Source organism: Panthera tigris, chromosome A2, assembly GCF_018350195.1.
Source record: "Panthera tigris isolate Pti1 chromosome A2, P.tigris_Pti1_mat1.1, whole genome shotgun sequence".
NCBI lineage: Eukaryota > Metazoa > Chordata > Mammalia > Carnivora > Felidae > Panthera > Panthera tigris.
Window position 1 is genome coordinate 56712357 of NC_056661.1, and position 24853 is coordinate 56737209.

Sequence of the window (24853 nt, forward strand, 5' to 3'; positions counted from 1 at the left end):
TCCGGGCGACGTGGCCGGCCGGAAGTGGTCTGTGCGGAACCGCCGCCGGACAACCCCTGCTCGCTGAACCCGGCTAGCGCAGGGCTGCTGCTTTGGGCCCCGCCGGCACCACCATGCTGAAGAAATTTGATAAGAAAGACGAGGAATCGGGTGAGAGGGCGTAGGCTTGGGGGAGGCTGGACCCTCTTACAAGCTCTCTGCACCCTCCTTGGGTGCCTCCTTCGGGGCCTCTGCGTAGACCTGAAGCCGAGACCTAGTGAGGGGCAGGGGCTTATGCCAAGGTCCGCAACTGGTTAGCGGCGGGCCTCGGAGAGCCCGAGCATGCTCCGCTGCCCCCACTCGTAAGCTCGGACCACGATTCGCTCGGTGACCTTGGGAGGGTCACTCTCCTGTGGGCCTCGGTTTCCCCAGTTGTCAGGGGAAGGGGCAGGGCCTGGTGAACCACTGTGACTTTTCACCGGGTGACCTCTTGGGATTCGCCGGGCTGCGTTGCTACTGGCCAAATGGGGCGTAATCTGTGGAGCCAATGTTCTGCGCTGAGAACCCTCTTTAATGTAACTACTCAGCAAATATGTATTGATCGCTTACAGTATTCCAGGCACTGTACTGTGTCCTGATACTGCAGTGGAACAAATGAGACACTCAGTGCCTGAGCTGGGAATATTAAAATGGTCACAGGCGAAGTAGAGAAGATAGACATCAACCAGATAATGACACATATAATTAATTACAAATGTGACATTTGCTGTGAAGAAATCCCAGTCACCAGATGATGGTTCCCGCATATTGTAGGGATTCAGTTAAGTACAAGTTGCATACATGAATGCAAGACACGATGCTATGAGAGGCACAGAAGGACTATGTCAGGGTTGCTAGGTGACTTAAGGAAGTGGTTTGAGGTAGAGTGGTAGGACCTATATGCAGGTTGTAGAGCTTTGATTGCCATTCTGGAGTAGTTTGAACTTGACTAAGCAGATGGTAATGACATCTTTCCCTTCTCTATGTCTCTGTATATGCAATTCAGGCTTACAACCTGTACTCACTCTTCTCCGTTCTCTGACTTTAGGTGGAGGCTCCAACCCATTCCAGCATCTTGAGAAGAGTGCAGTACTCCAGGAGGCAAGTGTCATTTGTCATCTGCCATCCCAAGTGTTCACAGTCAACGTGCTCAAAATACTAACACATTCAAAGGGGTGGTTTAAAGAACAGTAGGGGAGAAAACCTGTTCCTGGAAAGACAGGAACGCTTTGCTCCTGGAGAGAGTTCAATACGCTTGCAGTTGTTGTCGTTCTGTGTTTCTCTTTCAAGGTAACACGTGTTTACTGAGTATCTGTCAGTAAGTCAGCATGTCCCTAACTGATATTTAGGGCAGATTTCAGGAGTTCTTAATAGATGGATTAGGGAGAAAGCAAAACAAAACTTTCCTTATGAAAATAAGCTTATCCAGGCAAATGTATGTATTTACCCTGTGACTTCTCAGAGCTTGAATGTACCTGAGAGGCAGTCAATGGAAGGGAAATAAACTAAGTCAGAAGGTAATGTTCTTGGTTGCTTCTTTTTAGGCCCGTGTATTTAACGAGACACCCATCAACCCTCGAAAATGTGCCCACATCCTCACCAAGATCCTTTACCTCATAAACCAGGTAAGACAGTGAAGTTTGGGGGCAGGGATCATGGTGCTGGGAGTTGTTGGGGGCGTTAGCATAAGTCACATAGCCCTTAGGGTATTTGATAGCTCCTGTGTGGATATAGCCCAGCTCTGGGTTCCCTCAGGGTCTAACTCTGATGTGTTTGCCCTTGATGGAGCCTCTGTAGGGTCTGTGGATGTGACCTGGGCTGATCTGGCAGGAAGAGCCTTCTGGCCTCTCTGTCCCAAGCTGAGACTTCGTTTTTGATTAAAACAGGGGGAGCACCTAGGGACCACCGAAGCAACCGAGGCCTTCTTTGCCATGACCAAGCTCTTTCAGTCCAACGATGTAAGTGCCCACAGTCACTATGGTCTACCTTTGTGTGGATTGGAGTTTTCCTAACTTTGGCTTTCGTGTTGAGTCAGTGGTCATAGGCTTTTCCTCTCTCTTTCCCAGCCCACACTCCGTCGGATGTGCTATTTGACCATCAAGGAGATGTCTTGCATTGCCGAGGATGTCATTATTGTTACCAGCAGGTGAGTCTTCGGGTCTGTGTATGGCTCCTTTGACGGGTGCCATTGACACAGAAGCCATTTTTACTCATGTGTATCAGGTGATGAGACTTTTGTTTGACATAATGTCAGGTGCCCCTTCCTCTTCTGTCTCCCTCACCTTTCAGTTACTGCTGCCCCTCCATGGCACTCTAGAGTGTGCAGTTTCCCTAGCCTTACCTGAGGCACAAACCCTTCCTTGCCTTGATTCCTCTCAGTCAGCTGAGCCAGGCTGGAGCTACGAAAGACTTTAGTGAGTGCCAAGAGAGAACACAAGAAAAATAGACATAGAGAATGCAGGGGGTATACAAACAGGTTCACTTCCCAAGTACTGGTTTCTGTGTTAGACTCAGTTATTCAGGGGAAAGGTGTGACTAAAATATAATCCCTGTCCTTAAGAACTGGAGCTCAGTTCTCTTCTTGCCACAGTTTATGGGGGGCGGGGAGATGCTATACATTCCATTGTAGGGTGGTTTAGAAAGCATTTTTTGAACATCTACCAGTCCCTGTGCATAACTTTGGGAAGCTAGCAGCAAGTAAGGTAGACATGGCCTCTGCAGTCCCAGAGAAACAACCGAGGAGACAGGCATTAGAATATATAACAGAGTTTATCCGGGGAAGTATGATAGGCTGTGAGAACAGACCAGAAGGATATACAACTTGAATTTGGATCAGGAAAGGCCCCCTAGACCTGTCTGAGCAAAGTGCTGAAGGATGAGCAAGAAATAGCAGGACAGTGCTCACTTCAGCACATACACTAAAATTGGAACAACTCAGGGAAGATTAGCATGGCCCTTGCACAAGGATGACAGGCAAATTCGGGAAATGTTCCATATCCCCCACCCCCCAAAAGAAAAGAATGAAAGAAGCCACTGAAAATTAATCTCTTCCAAAAATGCTTATTAATAGCAGGACAGAGATGGAGAGGGCCAGGAGTACTCTAGGCTGAGGGAATAGCAGATGTCAAGGCCCAGAGAGGAGAGTCTCTGTTAAGGAGTTTATGCTTGATGGTAATGGGCAGTAGGAAGCCTTGGGAATGTTTTAATCCAAGCAGGGGAGTGACCTTGATTTTTGAGGAGGGCGGGGTGCAAGTGAGCGAGGGACTCACCCAAAGTGGGGGTCGAGCTCACCGGATGCGTGGCTCAAGCTCACCCGATGTGGGACTCGAACTCATGCACCGTGAGATCATGACCTGAGCCGAAGTCAGATGCTTACTGACTAAACCACCCAGGCGCCCCAGAGTCTGGAGTTTTGTAAAAAATCTCTCTTGTTGCTGCTTGGAGTTTGACCGGGAAAGAGTAAGAATACAGCAAGAACGCTAGTTAGACTTATGTAGTAGTCCAGACAAGGGGGTGTGACTAGAGCTAGGGAGGAGCGGGTGCAGACAAGGGCTTGGGGAGGACAGGCCATGCTCCTGCGCGGACAATGCCTTCCCCTCCCACAGCCTGACAAAGGACATGACTGGGAAAGAAGACAACTACCGTGGCCCGGCTGTGCGTGCCCTCTGCCAGATCACTGATGTGAGTCTGCTGCCCCTGCTGAGCTGTTCCTCTTTTTCCCTGCTTCTTGGGCAAGGCTCAGTCATGATCCTCTGTGCATGCATTAGGTTGTCCCACGTCTCTTGAGCAAAGCACTGAGCCAGGTGGTGTGGGGATGAGGGTAGGGTGCAGTAACACAAGAAACAGGTTTGCTTCCTTCCTTCTTGTCCCCACTCTTCCCCACCCATCACATGCACTCCTGACGGTTGCCAAGGATTGATTGGGTCCCCTTCTGCCCCACCCAATGTCCCCACAGAGCACCATGCTTCAGGCTATTGAGCGCTACATGAAACAGGCCATCGTGGACAAGGTGCCCAGTGTCTCCAGCTCTGCCCTGGTGTCTTCCCTGGTATGTAGCTGGGGACCCTGTGGCGGGGGCCTGGGCAGCAGATTGGGAAACTGAAGAAAATATCAGAGTTGCTTTTCAGTAGGAAAAGGAAAGTTTCTATATCCCTTCCCAGATCTGAGAGTCCCACCTACCTTCTCAGTGAAGAGTGCCTGGGGAACTCTTGACCCATCCCTTGGGGTGACAGATTGTGGGGAGTTTGGGCCTCGTGGGAGATCTACCACCAGGGCAGAGAGTGAGGGTGGGAGCCATCCTTGTGTGCTGTGTCAAGAGAACCAGGACAACGGAGAGGCTCTGGGCCGTGTGTGAGGGAAGACCCAGAGCTGGACTGAACTGTGAGCCAGGGCCAGGAGGCATGATGGCAGGGCACCCTGTCTGCCCGCCTCTTAATGTACTCTGTTGCCCTTAGCACCTACTGAAGTGCAGCTTTGACGTGGTCAAGCGCTGGGTGAATGAGGCCCAGGAGGCGGCGTCCAGTGATAACATCATGGTCCAGGTGAGGTGTGAGCAAAGCAATGATATTGACGATTCTTAGGCAAATGACCTGGGACTGGTGATTCAGAAATGGACGCTCACCCCGGAGATCCTGGTGTCCCCTAGCAGGAGCAGGCTTTCATCTTTTGTCACTGGATTGTGGGGAGACTTGGGGGTTTGGGGAAACGATCCAGGGTACCACTTGGGATGGTTTAAGTTAGGAGCTCCTTACCAGCTGGAACTAAAATGTTCAAGTGTCTGATAACCAGCTGAGTCATGTTTTGGGATATGGGATATAGCAAACTTGGCCCAGGCAGCCAGAGAGCCTTTGCCGAGCTGGCTTTTTTAGTGATGCATGTAAATGTCTTGGTGGGGCTTTCAGCTACTTAACACTTTTTCAGTGACCTAGTCCAGAAATTCCTTTTATCTCTGTAAGACAAGTTGCCTTGTCTATAAAATGGGAATGAAAGTTTCTGCCTCACAAAGCTGTGAGGATAATATGAAAGAGCATCTAGAACATCTGACTTGTCGGGTACATACCTGTAGGCACCCCCTGTGTGTTTTTCTCTTCTCTTTCTCCTCACCCCTTATGCCGATTCTCCTCTCCAGGGCCAGCCATGGCCCCTCAAGATCTTTCCCAGTGTCAGAGAAGGCTCTCCCATACAAGGCACCCACAGTCGCATGACTTAGCCCTTGAATGCCACCCTGGTAAAGAAACAAAAAAGAGCAGAGGGAACAGGAAATAACTCTGTGTACCTTATATCTCCAGAAGGGTAATCCCTTGACTTTGAGCCCTCCAGACCTAGCTTTGCCAGTACCAGCCATGTGTCCTTGGGCAACTCACTGAGACTAAGAGTATCTACCTTCAGGGGTGGCGTAAGGTTTAATTCTACAAGGTCTTGTATGAGGTGTGCTGCATGGCACCTTATAACACCTGTCCATGCTCAGGGCCTGGCACCCACTTTCTCTTGTTGAAGGACACCTGGTCTTCCATTCTTTCATCACTGTGGTCTCTGTTGTCCCCTCCACATCTGTACTCATGATGCCTGTTGGGGCCCTTGCTGAACTTGAGGGCGGGAGCTAGACTACACACAACACTCACGTGGTGTGGTGAGCATCGTCCCGGGGCCATCCGTACAGAGCATCTGGGGAAATTGTCACAGCCACTCTGCGAGGTAGCTACTGTGATGCCCATCTTAGACACGAGAAGGCTGAAGCCCAGAGAGATGCGGAGGCCTCTCTCGGGCCACACAGCTGGTAGACCTGGGCTTCACGCACCTGTACTCTGCCACGACCTCCCGCTCTCTAGTACCATGCTCTGGGGCTCCTGTACCATGTGCGGAAGAACGACCGCCTGGCTGTCAATAAGATGATCAGCAAGTTCACCCGGCATGGCCTCAAGTCTCCCTTTGCCTACTGCATGATGATCCGGGTGGCCAGCAAACAGCTGGAGGAAGAGGATGGCAGGTAACGAATGGCTCTTGTCCCCCTTGGCCAGATGGCACCCTATTCCGTGCTGGGCCATCCCCAACTTCTTGCCGCCCGTGTCCTTTTGTAGCCGTGACAGCCCTCTGTTCGACTTTATTGAGAGCTGCTTGCGCAACAAGCACGAGATGGTGGTGTACGAAGCCGCCTCGGCCATCGTCAACCTGCCAGGCTGCAGCGCCAAAGAGCTGGCCCCCGCTGTGTCAGGTTACACACCTCCTTTTGCCCCGGCCCCACACATCTGTGCCTGCTGGGAACTGGGCCCTGGGCTGGGGGGTTGGAGGAAACAAAGAAAGAAAGAAAGAAAGAAAATGCCCTCAGATAGGCCACGGCGGGGTGTTAAGAAGAGGAATTGGGACCTAGTAAGTACCCATTTGGTGCCAGGCACGCTGTGCCAGGGTCTCACACTCATCATGTTTGGGTACTTTGAGTTCCATCTTACCATTAAAGAGGCTGGGGCGCCGCTAAGAGGCAGAGATGGGGTTCAGATCCATGCTGCAGCCTGTTGGGCTGGCTAGTGATGGCAAGAGGCCCTGGTGGAAGAACCCAAAATTTATAAAACCAGGTTTTATAATTGCTTGCTAGGGGCCAGGCTATCTCAGGCAAAGGAGAAAGCAATTCAGAGGGGTCATTCAAAGCCTGCATACTGGAGCCCAATAGCCTGGGTTGGAGTCCTCGCTTTCCTAGAGCCAAAGCACACGGAGGGCTTTGCTGCCTGACATGCAACCATGTACAATAGGAACCAGGGCAGTTGTTTAAGGCAGGACTGAGGTAATTCTGCTGGTCTGCATACATGCTCCAGGAGAGAGGAGTGGAGTTTTACTTTGGATAAAAGACTCAGGCATCAGGTGTGGGTAGTCCTGGATCTCAATCCTTGTTCTGCCATTTACTGGTAGCTAACCTAGAGTTACGTGAGTTTTACCCGTGTGCCTCAGTCTCTGTATCTGTTAAATGGGGATAATAATAATAGCTGCTTTGTGGGGTTGTGAGAAACCAATCAGACAAGGCACAGCAGCTCCTTAGCACAACATCTGGCACATAGCAGGTGCTCAGTAAGTAGCGGCCGTCATTCACGAGACCCACTGGGCTCTCATAAACGTATTAAAGCCTCTGTGGTCGTGAGCTCTTTTCCTTGGTTGGGGTGAGGGTGCCAGCAGGGATATGAGCTGAGCAGAGGGTTTGAGTCAGAACAGCTTCAGAGCCCTCATGTATCCCCCATGCCCTGCCTGACCATTCCCCGGAGGCCTGAGCTTTTCTAGCTGCCGAGCGGCGAGGGAGGCCTGACATGTGGCATGTATCTCTCCACAGTGCTCCAGCTTTTCTGTAGCTCGCCCAAGGCCGCTCTCCGCTATGCTGCTGTCCGTACCCTCAATAAGGTGAGAGTTTAGGGGTGGGCAGAATGAGCACTTTGCCTTTTGAGAGGGTCGGGAGGTGCTTGATCCAGCTGGAGGCGTGTCATGGCCCCTGACCGGAGCTGCAGAAGGTGTAACACTGATCACAGTTGCTTCCTACAAGATGGCGAGATGAGCCCATCCACAGGACCTCTGACCAGGCCAGAGTCATCCAGTGGAATGACGGAAGTCCCTTTGTATGTCTGTTCTGTCCTCCCAAAACAGGTGGCCATGAAGCATCCGTCAGCAGTGACAGCCTGCAATCTGGACCTAGAGAACCTGGTTACAGATTCAAATCGCAGCATCGCCACGTTGGCCATCACCACACTCCTCAAGACGGGCAGCGAGAGCAGCATCGATCGCCTCATGAAGCAGATCTCGTCCTTCATGTCAGAGATCTCAGATGAGTTCAAGGTGCCCAGGCATGCCTGCAACACCCACCGTTCCCGGAATGAGGAAGATGCTCTGTGCCTGCTCCCTTACATTCCCCAGCCCCCAGGCCAGGATTGACCTGGGCCTGGTAGGGCTTGAGGACTCAGTGGAAGAGGTGGCACATCGCTCTTCATGGGGCTCGGCCTTGGGAGACGCGCACATCCAGCCTTGGGGTCTTTGTCCGTACGGTTCCTTCGTAAGGCCAGTGGCAGGGCATGGAGTGAGGGCTGAGAGCAAATGTTGTCAGAGATTTCTAGTTTTCTGGTATGGGCTGATGGTGGTGCTGTTGGTCAATTTGGGGAAGGAGGGAGAGTCAGGTCCTAGGTGAGGGAGGTAGGAAGGTAATGATGGTGATCGCAGACGTGTTGAGTTTGAGGTGCCGTGGGTACCAGGTGGAGTTGTCTGGTAGACATTCGCTAACATTGGGCTTGAGCTCGGACACAGACAAAGGTTTGGGAGTGAGTGGCATGGAAGAGGTGGGTTAAAACCACGGGAGGAGGTAGGACTGCCAAAGACACCGTGTGCAAAGGGGAGAGGGCCCAGGCCAAAGTACCCAGGGAGGAGCCTGAACAGCCTATAGGTGGGATCGTGGGGGTGGAGGTAGGAAGAGAAGCAGAACAGGCAGGCTGGAGAGGGACCAGTGGACCTACCCTGAGGTCTGAGTAGAAAATCAGAGTTTGGGGGACCCAGAGGGTGGACCTGGGGCTGTTGGAACTGATGTGCCTGCTACCCTACTTGGATGGGCTCAGGGATCGCGTGCTCCCTGAGGGTAGAGATGGAGTTCCTCTCAGCTCCTTGCCCTCTGGGTCCAGGGCCTGGCTGGGCCTAAGGAAGGACTTGGTTGGCACTTAGTGAACTAAGTAACTCAAGCCTGGAGGCAGGGGCCGCTGCTCATACACGTCTGTTTGACTCAGGTGGTGGTGGTCCAGGCCATCAGTGCCCTATGTCAGAAGTATCCTCGCAAACATGCCGTGCTCATGAATTTCCTGTTCACCATGCTGCGGGAAGAGGTAAGAGCAGGCATTTGGGGCATGCCAGGTCTCCTGGTGCAGGGAGTGACCTGGCTGTAAGCTCCATTCTCAGTTTGGAGCCAAGAGTCTCTTCTTGGAAGGTATGCATATCAACCCTTTGGCCAAGTGAATTTCTTGGTGCCTACAGACCTGACAATATAAACATGCACCAATTCCTAGTAATTACAGTAATAAGTAATGACTCACCACCCTGGCTTTAAAGTCACAGCAGATGCCCTGAGGCGATGCTTTGTGCTGGAGTCAGGAAAACCTGTGTTCTCTACTGGTGCCTAGTGTAGAAATTTTCTGGGCCATTCTGGGACCTCCAGCATGGTTTCTTCTGCAATTGATGCTAATAATTTGACATTGGGTTCTATTTTTGTTTCTCACGTGTCTTAGTGATTCACTTACACTACCTTCCTTGAATGTCTCAACGAAACCAGGTAATTCAGAGGAGCAGAAGCAAAGGGTTTTTGGAGTAGGTTTGGTCCCTACATATCTGGTTGCCCCTTCGCCCCAGCACAGAGTGGCCCTTGGACCAAGAAGCCCTTGCCTTGGGTGTCATTGGGTCTCCTGAGATTGGAGGAGGGCACTAATACTTAAGAAGCCTTCAGCTAATAGGTCCAGTACTTTGGAGACACTACACAGCATACACAGTCTTACCCTCATAACAGGTCTTGTCAACAGACATCAATTTCTCCCTGTAAAAATCAGGGATCTGAGGGGCATCTGGGTGGCTCAGTTAAGCATCCAACTATTGATTTCGGCCCTGGTCATGATCCCAAGGTCTTGGGATCAAGCCCCGTGTCTGGCTTTCTCCCTGGCTCGCACTCTTTTCTCTCTCTAAAATAAAATAAAATAAAATTCTTAACGAGACACAAAATGTTTCTATTTAACAGTTGACTGTTAGATCTGGAAGGGCCCCAGCGAACATTCAGTCCAGGCCTTTTATTTTACACAGAAAATAAGGTAGAGCCCAGATAGCCAGGTCCCTTACCTCCATGTTCTGTTTGGACTGCTGTCCTCCCTGGTCCTGGTTAGGTGTTGGGCCTCCCAGCTCATTTCTGGAGAGAGCAGCCTCCTCGCTCAGCTTGACCCCTCCCACTGCAGGGCGGCTTTGAGTACAAGCGGGCCATCGTGGACTGCATCATTAGCATCATTGAGGAAAACACAGAGAGCAAGGAGACCGGGCTGTCACACCTGTGCGAGTTCATCGAGGACTGCGAGTTCACCGTCCTGGCCACCCGCATCCTGCATCTCCTGGGCCAGGAGGGACCCAAGACCAACAACCCCTCCAAGTATATCCGCTTCATCTATAACCGCGTGGTCTTGGAGCATGAGGAGGTCCGGGCAGGTGGGTCTGAGCCAGGGCTGAACTGGGGCTCTTTGCTGCTTCTTGAGCAGATGACCTGTCAGAGGGACCTGAGCCTCAGTCCCCAGGCACTCTGTGTTCTAGCCTCACCAGCTCCGTGGTTTATAACATTGTGGGCAGGATCTTGGATGCTTGCGTGTCACCCAGTTCAGTGGTTCCTTAGCTCTGACTTGTATTGTTGGTTTTTGATTTTTGGTTTTTAACTTTCACTATATGTTGGTGTTTAACTTTTTCTCTCTTGCTTGCTTTTTTTTTTTTTTAAGTGTTTAGGTATTTTTTCAATGGTTAGCTTTATTGAGGTGTAATTCACATACTGTAAAATTTACTCTTTTGCGTGAGTATGCAATTCAGTGTGCATCCATCATATTCTTAACTTTAAATTTACTGTTCTTCTCATGCCCCCACTGGACAGATTTTTCCTCTTTCAGCAATTAATATTCATTAAGTAATGGGTCGTTTTCTCATTTATATAATACAAAGGCTAACTGAATTGAACCCATTTGGATACAGAAGGTGAGAAGCCTGTGTGTGGCTAGCTTCTGTGGCCACGTCGTAGTCAGTGCTGAAATGGCTCCTGGAACCCAGGAATGGGACTGTCTTCTCCTTGAAACAGCTGAGGGAGTTGAGGCCCAAAGGAGGTCCACCCAGGGCCACTCATTGCACTGCAGGCAGTTGTGGGCCTCCAGGCTGAGAACTGCTTCACTCAGGACCTCTTCTGCCCAAAGATTCGTTACAAGTACTGGAACTGTCGTGAGCTGTCAGGTGGGTTAAGTAAATTATATTTGCTTCATAAACACAGGCGCTGTGAGTGCTCTGGCCAAGTTTGGAGCCCAGAATGAAGAGATGTTACCCAGTATCTTGGTGTTGCTGAAGAGGTGAGTATAGGCCAGAGGTCCCTGATGGGTGACGGTGTTCCCCGGGGGAGAGGTTATACAACAATGGATTGTAGGGGGAAAAAAATAGAAAGCATTGTAAAGCATGGAAAAATATCATGCAAAAATCCCTCCACCTAGGTGTGACTATTGTTGAGTTTTTTCTTCCTTTTTTTTTTTAATGCCTTTCTTTTTTAAAAAATGGCTTTATTGATACACAGTTTGCGAGCCATACAGTTTACCCATTTGAAACGTATAAAGGGAACCTGGGTAGCTCAATCAGTTGAACATCCGACTCTTAATTTTGGCTCAGGTCATGATCATGGGACTGAGCTCCATGTCAGGCTGCGTGCTGAGCATGGAGCCTGCTTAAAATTCTGCCTCTCCTTCTGCTCCTCTTCCCCACTCACACTCTCTCACTCTCTAAAATAAAAAAATAAAATTCTGGGGCAGTAGGTGGCTCTGTGGGTTAAGTGTCTGACTCTTGACTTTGGCTCAGATCATGATTTCACAGATCATGAGATTAATTAAGCCTGCGTCAGGCTCTGCACTAACCTTGCTTGGGATTCGATTCTCTCTTTCCGGCTCTCTCTGTCCCTCCCCCTACTTGTACTCTCTCTCTCAAAATAAATCAGTAAACATCAAAAAATAAATAAAACGTATAACAAGATGTTTCCTTTTTTTTTTTTTTTAACGTTTATTTATTATTGAGAGACAGACACAGAGTGTGAGCAGGGGAGGGGCAGAGAGATGGGGAGACATAGAATCTGAAGCAGGCTCCAGGCTCTGAGCCGTCAGCACAGAGCCCGACGCGGGGCTCGAACTCACAAATCGCGAGATCACGTCCTGAGTCCAAGTTGGTCGCCCAACCGAGCTACCCAGGCGCCCCTAACATGATGTTTCTTAATATATTCACAGAGTTGTGACCATCACCATAATCTAAGTTTAAAACATTTCTATCATTGCCAATAGAAACCTGATATCCATGGTGTTTACCGGGCAGAGTAAATGTCTATTAGGCTAGGACAGTATTTTCAGTGTGGGTGTTAGTTTCCAGCATTAAGAATCCTTGGTCCCTGTGGTTTTTTGCAGTGTATGGAGTTTGGTGAGGCTGTTTTCAGCTGTGCCTGCTTGCCTGTTTTGCTGGTTAGCGGGGGGTTTAAAAAAAAAAAAAAAAAAAGAAAGGGGCGCCTGGGTGGCTCAGTCGGTTAAGTGTCCGACTTCCTCTCGGGTCATGATCTCGCAGCTGGTGAGTTCAAGCCCCACATCGGGCTCTGTGCTGACAGCTTGGAGCCTGGAGCCTGCTTCGGATTCTGTGTCCTCTCTCTCTGCCCCTTCCCCTGTTCGTGCTCTGTCTTTGTCTCTAGCTCTGTCTTAAAAATAACGTTAAAAACTTTTTTAAGTACTAAAGAAAAACCCTATATTGATTAGTAGTCACTGCCCTCTCCCCAACACCTACTCCCCCCCAGCCCTAGACAACCACTAATCTACTTTATGTCCCTATGCATTTGCCCATTATGGTCGTTTCTTAGAAATGCTGTCGTACAATCTGCGACCTTTCCTATGTTTGGCTTCTCTGTGATGTTTTTTTCAAGATTCATCAATGCTGCAACATATATCAGTACTTCATTCCTTCTTATGGCCAAATAATTCATTGCACGAGCACACCACATTTTATCTATTCACCAATTGACAGACTTGGTTTGGTTTCCACTTTTCGGCTCTCATGAATAATGCTGTTATGAACATTCACGTACAAGTTTTTGTGTGATGTATGTTGTCAGTTCTCAAGAGGAGATGCCTGGGAGTTGAATTATTGGGTCATATTAAATTCTTCTTTGACATATGCTGCTGGATGTAGGAGATTGCCTCCTTCACTGGGTGGGCTTTAGGGAGTGGGCCCGGGGAATATGAATGTGGCCACCTCTTAGGTAATGAGCTAGAATTTTATAGGCCCCTCCGTGTGTTTGATGCCTGGATCCCACAGGCATGTTCATCTGGGGACTGAGCTTTAAGAGACTTGCTTCCCCTTACTGCCGTCTGATGAAACCCTGCAGTGTTCCCCTGCCACCCCTGTGGGGCCGCAGTCAAGATTACCATGGGTTCCCAGGGCGCCTGGGTGGCTCAGCCAGTTAAGCATCCGGATTTGGCTCAGGTCATGATCTTGCAGTTTGTGGGTTCAAGCCCCACATCAGGCTCTGTGTCAGGCTCTGTGATGAAAGCACAGAGCCTGCTTGGAATCCTCTGTCCCCTGTCTCTCTCTGCTCCTCCCCCATTTGTGGGCGCTCGCTCTCTCCCTCTCTCTCTCTTTCTCCCAAAAATGAACGAACATTAAAAAAAACAAAAAACAGATTACTATGTTTTCTGGCTGCAGGTGCGTGATGGACGATGACAATGAAGTAAGGGACCGAGCCACTTTCTATCTCAATGTCCTGGAGCAGAAGCAGAAGGCCCTCAATGCAGGCTATATCCTAAATGGTGAGTTTCCCTGGCTGTCTTCGACTAGGCCCCCTCCCAGAGCTGTGGCCCTCCTCCCCACTCCAGAGCAGGCACACCCTCTCTGGGTAGGGAAGTCTGAGGCAAGACGCTTTGGGCTGGACTTTCATGGCAACTTCATGGCATCACTGTGACCTCAGGAGACCGCGAATCTTGCAGTTCACACCAGTGTGGGTGGCAGCAGCTCAGTGAACTGAAACACTAGTCATTGATAAAAACCTCTCTTCCCATAGTCCTTTATATAAGTCACTCTTGTATACATTTATCACCATACCAGCCCTGTGAAGGAGGATCCAGATGAGAAAGTGGAAGCCCAGAGAGTGTTAAGTGGTTTTCTCAGTGGTCTAGAGTCATACAACTTAGACCCCAGGGCCACAGGCTTCCGTAGGGGATTCCGGCTGCTCATTCTGTCATGCCTTCAGGCAGTGCCTCGCTCCCACTGGCTTCTAGGTCTGACTGTTTCCATCCCTGGTCTGGAGAGAGCTCTGCAGCAGTACACTCTAGAACCATCGGAAAAACCTTTTGACCTCAAGTCTGTGCCCCTGGCCACCACGCCCATGGCAGAGCAGAGAACAGGTAAGTAATGTCTGTGCTCCTTGTAGAGGCTTTCAGGTCCAGGCCTCTGTTGGAGGGTCTGCATGGGCCGTGAAGCCACTAAACCTAGCCAGGATGGGGGGGATTGTACCAAGAGGATGGAACAGTCCTTTCTAATCCTTTCTACGGCTGACTCCAGGATTGGAGACACATGCACACAAACACTCGCTCTCTCGCGTGCTCACACTCTCTCAGGGGGTTGGACCAGCTCTGTGGTCAGCCCCACACTGCCCCATTACTGGAGTTGTTGGTTACCATGTGTGTTTGCTCCTGCAGAAAGCACCCCCATCACAGCCGCCAAGCAGGCGGAGAAAGTGGCAGCCACTCGAGAAGACATCTTCCAGGGTGAGTAGCGGTGCTTGGTGGGGCGCTCAGGACTGGGCTTGGTCTCCTCAGCTTTGGGGGTGGGGGGTGTCGTTGCTTTCCTCAGGGGAATTAGGAGAGACCTAATCAACGACAGTTCTTACCCTTGAGTTCTGGGTCCTGAGAGTACTTTAGTCAACACATTTGACCCTCAGGTGGCAGTTATCGGGTCCATTTGGTATTGGAGGAATTGGAAGTTCAGAGAGAGAAAGTGATATGCCTAAGGCTGCACCGCAAGAAACTGCAGGGGCTGGAATTAAGATCCACATCAAACTGGCTGGCTCACAGCTGCCCCTCGGCCTTGGTTCTGAGGGCTCAGGTCCCTGGAGCCCAGGCCGGTACCTGATGTCAGATTCAGCACAGTTGGGGTCCAAAGACGCTAATACTTTTTCTTGGGTTCCAGAGGGCCTCAGTCCACATTGTTTGGTAAGGTTTTGTTTGGGTGGTTATCTATCCCTCTGGTCTAGCATCTTTTTTTGTGTTTCTTTTTTTTTTTTTAATTTTTTTTTAATGTTTATTTTTGAGACAGAGAGAGATAGAACATGAACGGGGGAGGGGCAGAGAGAGAGGGAGACACAGAATCGGAAGCAGGCTCCAGGCTCTGAGCCATCAGCCCAGAGCCCGATGCGGGGCTCGAACTCACAGACTGCGAGATCGTGACCTGAGCTGAAGTCAGACGCTTAACCGACTGAGCCACCCAGGCGCCCCTGGTCTAGCATCTTTTTAAGGGTAGAGGCTGTGTATCTAAGCGACAGACCATATTATCTACTGAATCCCACCATGAAGGACTGACATGTGTCCCTCTTCCTTCATGAAGAATCTCCTGTGCTCATCACTTCTACTCCCAGTCTTCCGCCTTCCCTCAAGTAGTTCTGTGTGGTTCTTTGTAGGTTCTGTCCTTTATATTCTCTATCATAGTACTTAGCACAGTGCCTTCCTTCCTCACAGTGAGCTCCCAATGATTGTTGAATTAAATTACATCCTCCACCACCACCCCCGCTGGGGCACCTGGATGACTCAGTTGGTTAAGCATCAGATTCTTGATTTCGGCTCAGGTCATGATCTCACGGTTCATGAGAATAAACTATAAAAATTAATTAGTTAATTAATCAAATCCTCCCCCGCCCCCATTCCATTTGAGAATCCTGTCTTCTGTCAACACATCTTTCAGATTGAGCAAAATCTGAATCCTGAGGTAACTGGGATCACTCTCACCCAAAACTTTCCCTTCTGTATTACTTCCCCTTTGCTGTTCTCGCAAATCACCACAAAGTCATTGCCTTAACGCAGCACAGTTATCTTACAATTCTGAGGGCAGAAGTCCAAAATGGGTTTCATTGTATTGGCAGTGCTGAGCTTCCTCTGGAGGCTCCAGGGGAGAATTAGGTCTCTGCTTTTTCAAGTTTCTGGAGGACTCCATTCCTCTCCTGGTGACCCCTTCCTCTGCCTTCACAGCTAGCAGCATGGCCTCTTCAAATCTGACTCTGAGCCTTCTGCCTCCTTCTTATAAGGACACTGGGCCCATCCAGATAATCCAGGATAATCTCCCAGTCTCAAGATCCAATTTAATCATATCTGCGAACTCCCTTTTACCATGTGGGTAAAAGTTCTGGGAATTAGCTTGTGCGTATCTTGAGGCTACCATTCTGCCCCAGCTTCAAAGGAAGACTCTTTTTAAGCCTCTTTGAGGGTATCAATTTCATCTTTAAGCACTCTTCTGAAACCTAACGTTTATTGATCACCTGTTCGGTTCTAGAAGGTTTGCTAGATCCTGACATTAATTGCCTCATTTATCTTCACAACAATCCTGTGAGCAAGATTATTGTATCGATTTTATCGGTGAAGAGTTGGAAACTCAGAGGCATTAACTGATAGCTTCTAGCAGAATCCCCCAGGGTAGTTAAGTGTCAGGTCTAGAAACTTGATATCCCAGTGAAATCAATTCTCACAGAAAAGCACTCTGGTGGCTGATGATCACAATGGCCCAAAAGTGCCTCCTCATTTCTAAGCTGGCTCTTTCTGGGCTTTTCACTGCCTGCACATTCATCAAATATAATCCTTCAGGCCGCAGAGGGCTGAAGCAGTCACAAAGCCTGACTCTGTGGGGGGAGAAAGCCAAATAATAATAATAATAATGCCTACTTTCTGTCTCTATCCATGAAACATGAATGAAGTACGTTCTAAGTTCAGGGCAAAATACCAGATCCCTGGCCTCAGGGCACATTTTCTGTCCTTATAGAGTTCAATTGATTTGGGAAGACAAGTTAAAAATGTTAGAGCAGTGGTCTTCAGATATCAGCTTACATCAGAATCAGCTGGCAAAATTTCTTAAGAATGTAGATTCCTAAAAAAAAAAAAGAAATGCAGATTCCTGAGTCCCAAACCCAAAGATTCTGATAGACTGTATTTAGGATGGGCCCAGAATCTCAGTTTTTAATAAGCCCCGACCCCCAGGTAATTCTGACACTAGTGATCCATTGAGGAACACTGCCCCTGCCATAGAATAGGAAAGAGAGCAGTAGCCGCAGGCCATCATAGGTGGACATTGTGTGCAGGCGGCTATCAGATGTCTCCTTCACCTGGACGGGCCACGTTGGCGGCCTGTGGGCTACTGGACCCAGCCCACTGCTGGAACCTGGCTTTGAGGTGTACAGATGGGCCTTCCCAGGTACTCACATACCACCTGAAGTGGGGTTTTCGGCAAGTCTGAATCTGAAACATCTCCTAGTACTGGCCTTTTCTCTTAACTGACAAATGTGTAGGATCAGTTTGTTCTTTTGCCTGATTCTGGGGCGATAACAGCATTCATCTCATCCTTAGAGTCTTCCTAATCTCTACCTTCTAAGAATCCTTGCCGAGCTTCTAAAGTTGTGGGAGTCTCCAGATGGATTAGGCCTAGGCCATTGGGGATCTCCCAGTCAGTGTTCTGTGGCTGAGGTCTTTTGTGAGACAGAGGGGAAGAGAGTATTCATGGGACGTGGTACAGCTTGAGGAAAGTTAGCGAGAGGAGAAAATGATCAGTATATTTGGGATATAGCGAGTAACCTGTCATTGTATATACATATCTATCCATCTCAGTAGGGTAAAAGCCCTGGAGAATTGGCCATGAGCATTTATTAGAAACCATCACAGGTTGGTCTGAGAATTGAAAGGCTGAGTAAACGTGTGGCCTGTGGCTTTCAGAACAGTTGGCGGCAGTGCCAGAGTTCCATGGGCTGGGGCTCCTCTTCAAGTCCTCGCCTGAGCCTGTGGCCCTCACTGAGTCAGAGACAGAGTATGTCATCCGCTGTACCAAACACACCTTCACTGACCACATGGTGTTCCAGGTGAGTGGGGAGGGCTGAGGCCCTGCTGAGGCTTGGGCCCAGGGAGTGGTCCCGAGTGTAACGGGTCTTATAGGTCAGGAGCCCAACTTGATGCTGGGTTTTGTCACCGGCCGGTATGCGTCTTGCAGCCTTGACCCAGGACCTCTCTGGCTCCTGTGTGTCAACGTGGGGTCAGGGATCCTGTGCGGGGGCACCTGGGATAGGAGTCAGTTTGGCCCATGGGGTGAGTTAGGACCTCCGGGCTCTTCCTTTGCAGCAGGGCTTTGACCTAGAGCAGTGTCTAAGCAATCCCTCTCCTCCCTGGTCCAGTTTGACTGCACAAACACACTCAATGACCAGACTCTGGAGAATGTCACAGTCCAGATGGAGCCCACTGAAGCTTATGAAGTGCTCTGTTATGTGCCTGCCCGAAGCCTACCCTACAACCAGCCTGGGACCTGCTACACGCTGGTGGCACTGCCCAAGGAAGACCCCACAGCTGGTGAGCCCTTCTCCTGACCCCACCCTGGTCTTCTGGGAGGCCTTGGGATCCAGATGGGGTGGGCCAGTTGTGCACCAACCATTTGTCTCCTATGAGAGCCTCAACTCCTTGATTTTAACCTTGAGAAAATCAAGGTTAAATTCTTACCTTGGCTTTCTGTGACCAGGATCAACATATGGGGGATGGGGCTGAGGGGCAGGGGGTTGCTAGGTGGTAGGTCTTTCCCCTTTTGGGAGTTGGTGGGGGATGAAAGTAGCAAGCCCTCCATGCCCATGAAACAAGTACTGACACAGCTAGGGAACAGGGGAAGAGGTGGGGGGCTCTCAGGAAAGAGGAGGTGTTCACTTTCTTGCCAGGGACTTGGTTTTTAACTTTGCTTTTTGTAGGATTCTGAAAGAAAACCAATAAAATGCATCTAAGCCATTAAAAAAAATTGAGAAAGGTTAAAGAAGAAAGGCTGAGTCCTGGGAACTTGTCCTATGTTATCCCATTTCACCTTCATAGAAGACCTATGGGGATGAGTACTGCTCTTACTCCTAGGACTAGGAAATTCTAAGGAAACTGAGACTCAAGTTAAATGACTCCCCTAAGTTCACGGGGCTGGTAAGAGGCAGAACCTGGGTCTATCTGGTCCTCAACCTGTACTCTTTCATTTTACCATGAACAAGCACGGAAACATCCCAGCTCCACCCCTTCCAAGGAACCCACCAGCTTCTTTTTCCAGGCCGTGCACAATGGACACGTGACTGTGGCATGGGCTTAGCCATCCTGCAGCACCCCTGCTTTCCTCTTTCTTCCTTTCCTGTGAGGGGACTCCCAGACCCATGACTTGACTCTTTTGCCCTTTCCCAAGGTATCTTCTGTCCAGATTTGTGGAGTCAGATGGCTATTTGTGGGGTTGCCGCTACTGATAATGTAATAGAGGCCTGGGGAGCAGGGTGAGGCCACCTGCCCTATGGAGGAACTCCTCCCCCGCTGTGGTTGGGGTCATCCTGACCATCCAGCCTTTCTTCCTTGCAGTGGCCTGCACATTCAGCTGCATGATGAAGTTCACTGTCAAGGATTGTGACCCCACCACTGGGGAGACCGACGATGAAGGCTATGAAGATGAATATGTGGTAAGAAGCTAATGTCGGGAGGCTCAATTTTGTGCCTGAGGCTACAGAGCAACCCTGTCCAGGAGCTAACAGCCAGACTTAACGTTTTTCTTGCTGTTTTGGCTCTTTGAAAGAAACCGTTTTTAAACTCAAAAGAATTCATGCTTTAAGAAAAGAAAACTTGGGAAGTGTAAAAACCAAGCATGAACAAACAGGAAAACATTACTCATGGTCCTTGGGAGTTATTTGGAGGAGTAGGCAGGAGTTACGTAATAAAGGTCATTGATTGTGTACATCACACACCTTCCAGTTTCCACTTAAAACCATAGTGTAGGGGCACCTGGCTGGCTCAGTCTGAGGAGCATGTGACTCTTGATCGTGGTGTCATGAGTTCATTGGTTGAACTCAATTGGTTGAGCGTCCGCCTTCAGCTCGGGTCATGATCTTGCAGTTAATGGGTTCGAGCCCTGTTGGCACAGAACCCACTTCAGATCCTCTCTCTCTCTAACCCTCTCCTGCTTCCCTGCTTACGTTCTCTCTCTCTCTCTCTCTCAAAAATAAACAAACATTTATTATTTATTTTATTTTTTAAAGCTGTTGTATTTTTTCACGTACTATATTTTAGAGCTCTTTCTGAATTAGTACATAGCTTTCCCCTACCACCCTTATTTAAAATTTTTTTTAATGTTTATTTATTTTTGAGAGACAGAGCACGAGTTGGGGAGAAGCAGAGAGAGGGAGAGACACAGAATCCAAAGCAGGCTCCAGGCTCTGAGCGGTTAGCACAGAGCCCGACGCGGGGCTCAAACTCATGAACCGTGAGATCATGACCTGAGCCGAAGTCAGATGCTTCACCAATTGAGCCACCCAGGCACCCCAAAAATAAACAAACATTAAAAACTGGGGGGGGAATGAGTTCAGAGCAGGGGCCCAGAGTATACAGAGCAGGAACTCACTCCCCTGGAGGTATGTGCCTAACTTCCACCTCCATCTCCCCAGCTGGAAGATCTGGAAGTCACTGTCGCTGATCACATCCAAAAGGTCATGATGCTGAACTTTGAAGCAGCCTGGGATCAGTTAGGGGATGAGTTTGAGAAGGAGGAGACATTCACCTTGTCTACCATCAAGACACTTGAAGGTAAAATCCTTGGCTACTGTTGAAATGTGTCCTCCCCTTTCACTCCTCCCAACTTTTGTTCCCCAGGGATCCAAGGCCATGTCTAGAGCATATACTTCAGATGCCACTTCATTAAAAGCCCCTTAGAGGGGCACCTGGCTGGCTCAGTCAGAAGAGTATGCATCTCTTAATCCTGGGGTTGTGAGTTTGAGCCCCATGTTGGGTGTAGAGATTACTAACTAAACAAACTAACTCAAAAAAGACGGTGGGGGTTGGGGGGGTGGGGGGAGCGGGGAGGAGCACCCGTGGGTGGTTCAGTTGGTTAAGCATCTGACTTCGGCTCAAGTCATAATCTCATGGTTCGTGAATTCAAGTCCCACATCAGGGTCTCTGCTGTCAGCTCAGAGCCTGCTTCAGATCCTCTGTCCCCCTCTCTCTCTGCCCCTCCGCATTCTCTCTCTCTTTCAAAATAAAAAAATAAACTTAAAAAAAAAAAAAAGCCCTTAAGAGCAGACTTTGGGGATGGGGTAGTAGTGGTGACACAAAAGGGAAATGAGGTGTGGCTTAATGATGCTGCGATTTCTCCCTACAGAGGCTGTGGGCAATATTGTGAAATTCCTGGGAATGCACCCTTGTGAGAGGTCAGACAAAGTGCCAGATAACAAGAATACCCACACATTGCTCCTGGCTGGTAAGCAACATTTCTAGATGGGAAGTGCCTGGGTAGCTCACAGCCTGGATGCCACTGCATCCTGGGCTGAGGGCTCCCACTGGGAACATGAGGATTCAAATTCGTAGCATTGAAAATTTACAGAGTTAAAAAGACCAGCAGTGGGGCGCCTGGGTAGGTTCAAGTCGGTTGAGCGTGTGACTTCAGCTCAGGTCACAATCTCAGACTTTGTGGGTTCAAGCCCTGTGTTGGGCTCTGTGCTGACAGCTCAGAGCCTGAAGCCTGCTTCAGATTCTGTCTCCCTGTCTCTCTGCCCCTCCCCTGCTCGTGCTGTCTCTCCCTCTCCCTCTCAAAAATAAACATAAAAAAATTAAAAGATATTTAAAAAAAATTTTTTTAAATAATAAAAAAAGACCAGTAGTGAAATGCCCTCTGACCCTCTCATCTGCCTCTCATCCAGTTCCTTGCAACAGGCACCGAAGCACTGTTATTACAAACAATGCTACTATATCCTTCCAGTCATTTTATGGATATGAAAGCTAGGATGTATACATTTCCCTATTTTAACTCAGATATTTATGTGTAAATGGTATATACATTGTTCGGCACTTTGCTTTTCACTTGACAGATCTATCTTGTCAATACATAGAGTTTTCTTGGGTGCCTAGCTGGCTCGGTTGGTAGAGCATGCGACTCTTTATCTCAGGGTCATGAGTTGGAGCCCCACATTGGGGGTGGAGATTAGATTAAAAATAGAGTTTCCTCTTTTTCTTTTTTTAATTGTGGTAAAATCTACATAAAGTAAAATTTACCATTTTAACCTTAGGTGTGCAGTTCAGTGGCATTAAGTATATCCATATTATTGTGTGGTTATCAACACCATCTGTCTCCAGGACTTTTTTATCATCCCAAAGTGAATACTCACACTTTTTTGTAGCTTCCTCATATTCCATTTTATGGTTGTGCCATATTTTATAGAATTAGTCTGTATTGATGAACATTTAGAGTGTTCCAGGCTTTTGCTATTATAAACAATGCTGTAGTGAATAACCACATACATACATACATTCACACATACTTTATTTTGTATGTGTGCCCTAAGGATGTCTATAGGAAAAATTTCCCAAGGCATTATCAGGTTAAAGTGCATTTCTCATTTTGGTAAAAATTTCTAGTTGCCTTCCATAGGAACTGTTTGCCTTTCCTCCCACACTGTGGACAACACAGTATGTATTATCAGTAATATACACAGCATATTATCAAATCATTAGCAAATGATTTTTCACAGTCTGGGTGAAAAATGGTATCTTAGTGTCGTTTTTATTTCACATTTCTTACATATTGGATGAAGTTAAGCATCTGAAACGTGTGTGCCATTTGTATTTCTTTTTCTGTGAATTATTTCCATATCCTTTCTCTACTTTTCTACTGGGTTGGTTGGTCTTCTCTAATAGGAATGGAATTTTAAGTCAACATGGAAATTTTCAGATACACACAAAAACTGAATGGTATAATGAACCCTCATGTGCTCATCTTCCAGCTTCAACAACTAACAGCATCTATACCGCCACTCATTCTACTCCCCGCCCTGGGTTATTTTAAAGAAAATTCCAGATACAGCATTTTGTATGTAAATATCTCTAGATCTGGATGTCTCTAAAGTCTTTGTTTAAAGGGGTGGGGAAGGGAGTGCCTGCTTGACTTAGTTAAACATCCGACTTCAGGTCATGATCTCAAGGTTTGTGAACTTGAGCCCCCACATGGGGCTCCCCTGCTGTCAGTGCGGAGCCACTTTGGATCCTCTGTCTCCCTCTCTCTTTCTGCCCCTCCTCTGCCCTAGAGGGTGCGTGTATATGCACTCTCTTGCTTGCTCACTCTCGAAAATGATAAACATTTTAATTAATTAATTAATTAATTAATTAAAGGAGTGGGGGCAATACAGTCGTCACACCGAGAACTGTGAACAAAAGGAAGTCAGAGATTTTTTTGTTTTCTTTCTGAGTATTTATAATCAGGGTTGGGAGGCAGCTCCGCTTCAGTGCCCTGCTCACAGCTGATGGACCCCAAGCAAATCATTTCTGGCCACACTGAAGCAACTCAGTCCCCTGGGTCTGGCAGACACCTGCTGTGCGGTTTTGTCATAGAGGGGCTGTCCCTCCGTCAGTGCTCTTAGATTTAGCCAACATGCATTAGAGCCTCTCCCGTGCCAGGTAGAAGCCTTGTATGTCCGTTAATTCATTTGTACCTGGCAGAAGCTTAAACAATGGTTAGTATCTCCTCTACTTTGTAATTGGCAATACTGTGGCTCAGAGGGATTTCAGCCCAGCTCCCCAGTTCCCAGACCCCTTCCATTTCACTGTACCACAGCTGCCTTGATCAGTTGCTGCAGCTGCCACCCTCAGCCTAGCCTCTGCAGCTCACTTCTGCCTTACACACTTGTACTCCTCTCTTCCCTCTAGGTGTGTTCCGGGGAAATCATGACATCCTGGTGCGCTCCCGACTTCTGCTTTTGGACACAGTAACAATGCAGGTGACAGCCAGAAGTTCGGAGGAGCTGCCAGTAGACATGATCTTGGCGTCTGTGGGCTAAGAGGCCAGCCTGCATGGGCCCTACTCCTACCCTCTTCTGCCCACCCCCCACCCCCCGCCAACACTACGCAGAAGTCACACCTTCATCGTGAACGCAGTGGAAACTCCATCCTAAGTCTCTGTATTCAAAAACAATTAGGAATCACTGAAAAAAAAAATTTTTTTTTTAATTTAACCCCTGCCCCAGGACGACTAGGGGGTAACTTTTTTTTCTTTTTTAAAATAGGGGATGATTTTAGCTTGTCCTAGAACCTGCTGCCCTGTCACGGTAGGGACATGCCAGATGAATAAAACACACCTCCTCCTGAAATTATCCCCAAGGAAACCATCTTATCCCTATAAATAAATCCGCATGTATTTATTGAATGACTACTACTTCTGTAGACTCATGCTTAAGCGTTCCCCTTTCCCCCTTCTGAGCCTCCCCACTGAGAACACCTCTATCCCCTTCACTTCCACAGCCTTTTGGCTGCTGCACTTACCTTGAGGCCAGATTGCTCTCACTCATCCCCATCCAAGCCCCAGGAACAAGAGCTGAGGGTATGACAGCAGGCACTGAGGTCATGAACCTGCCCTTGGCATCCTCACCACCACCCTCCTGCTCTAGGTGGTGAATGGAGGCTGCAGAGGGTTTGGGTGGATCACTTGGGTATTACCTAGCATGAGGTTTGAGGTGGAGTGTGCACTGGGGTTTGCCTGCTCCCAGTTCAGTGAATGCACAGAGGAGAACAGACAGGCCTTAGCAGTCTATTGGCTGAAGATGCAGAAATCCTTGGTTCACGACCCAAGGCAGCAGGCTCAGAGGCCTGCCCTTTTAAACTCAAGCCAGGCGGCTTTGCTAATTTCATGGCTGAAACAGGCCTGCAAAGCCTGTTTTCTAAAATCCAGGCCTGACTCTTAGGAATTCAGATTTGGGTTGGGGAGGTAGCCAAAGGCCTGGAAAGTCACATTTTGGTGCCCACTGAAGTTTAAGAGTGACTTGCATGATTCACGTAAGTTTTCCTGATGGTTTCTCAACGTT

At 48.8% G+C, this 24853-nt stretch overlaps 1 protein-coding gene and 1 non-coding gene across 2 annotated transcripts; both read left to right on the forward strand.

Annotated features, from left to right (window-relative positions):
- Positions 1-24202, forward strand: COPG1 (COPI coat complex subunit gamma 1). The gene is made up of 24 exons (XM_007092908.3): positions 1-150; positions 1067-1119; positions 1563-1643; positions 1905-1976; positions 2085-2164; positions 3624-3699; positions 3974-4066; positions 4473-4559; positions 5847-6004; positions 6096-6229; positions 7331-7398; positions 7639-7827; positions 8760-8855; positions 9966-10209; positions 11027-11102; positions 13474-13577; positions 14046-14171; positions 14466-14534; positions 17736-17878; positions 18188-18359; positions 19380-19477; positions 20456-20594; positions 21166-21264; positions 23703-24202. The coding sequence occupies exons 1-24, from the start codon at positions 114-116 to the stop codon at positions 23831-23833; spliced, it is 2625 nt and encodes an 874-aa protein (XP_007092970.1). The 5' UTR covers positions 1-113; the 3' UTR covers positions 23834-24202.
- Positions 2916-3019, forward strand: LOC122236757. Its single transcript, XR_006215009.1, has one exon. It is a non-coding gene; the product is annotated as a U6 spliceosomal RNA (small nuclear RNA).
- Positions 24203-24853: the final 651 nt, after the last annotated feature.

Bases quoted from the DNA above. Each gene is read 5' to 3' on its own strand.
- COPG1 (XM_007092908.3), top strand. From the start codon at position 114: ATGCTGAAGAAATTTGATAAGAAAGACGAGGAATCGG. The intron at 6,005-6,095 runs GTAACGAATGGC...GTCCTTTTGTAG, and splicing joins CTGGAGGAAGAGGATGGCAG to CCGTGACAGCCCTCTGTTCG. The intron at 19,478-20,455 runs GTAAGAAGCTAA...CCATCTCCCCAG, and splicing joins GCTATGAAGATGAATATGTG to CTGGAAGATCTGGAAGTCAC.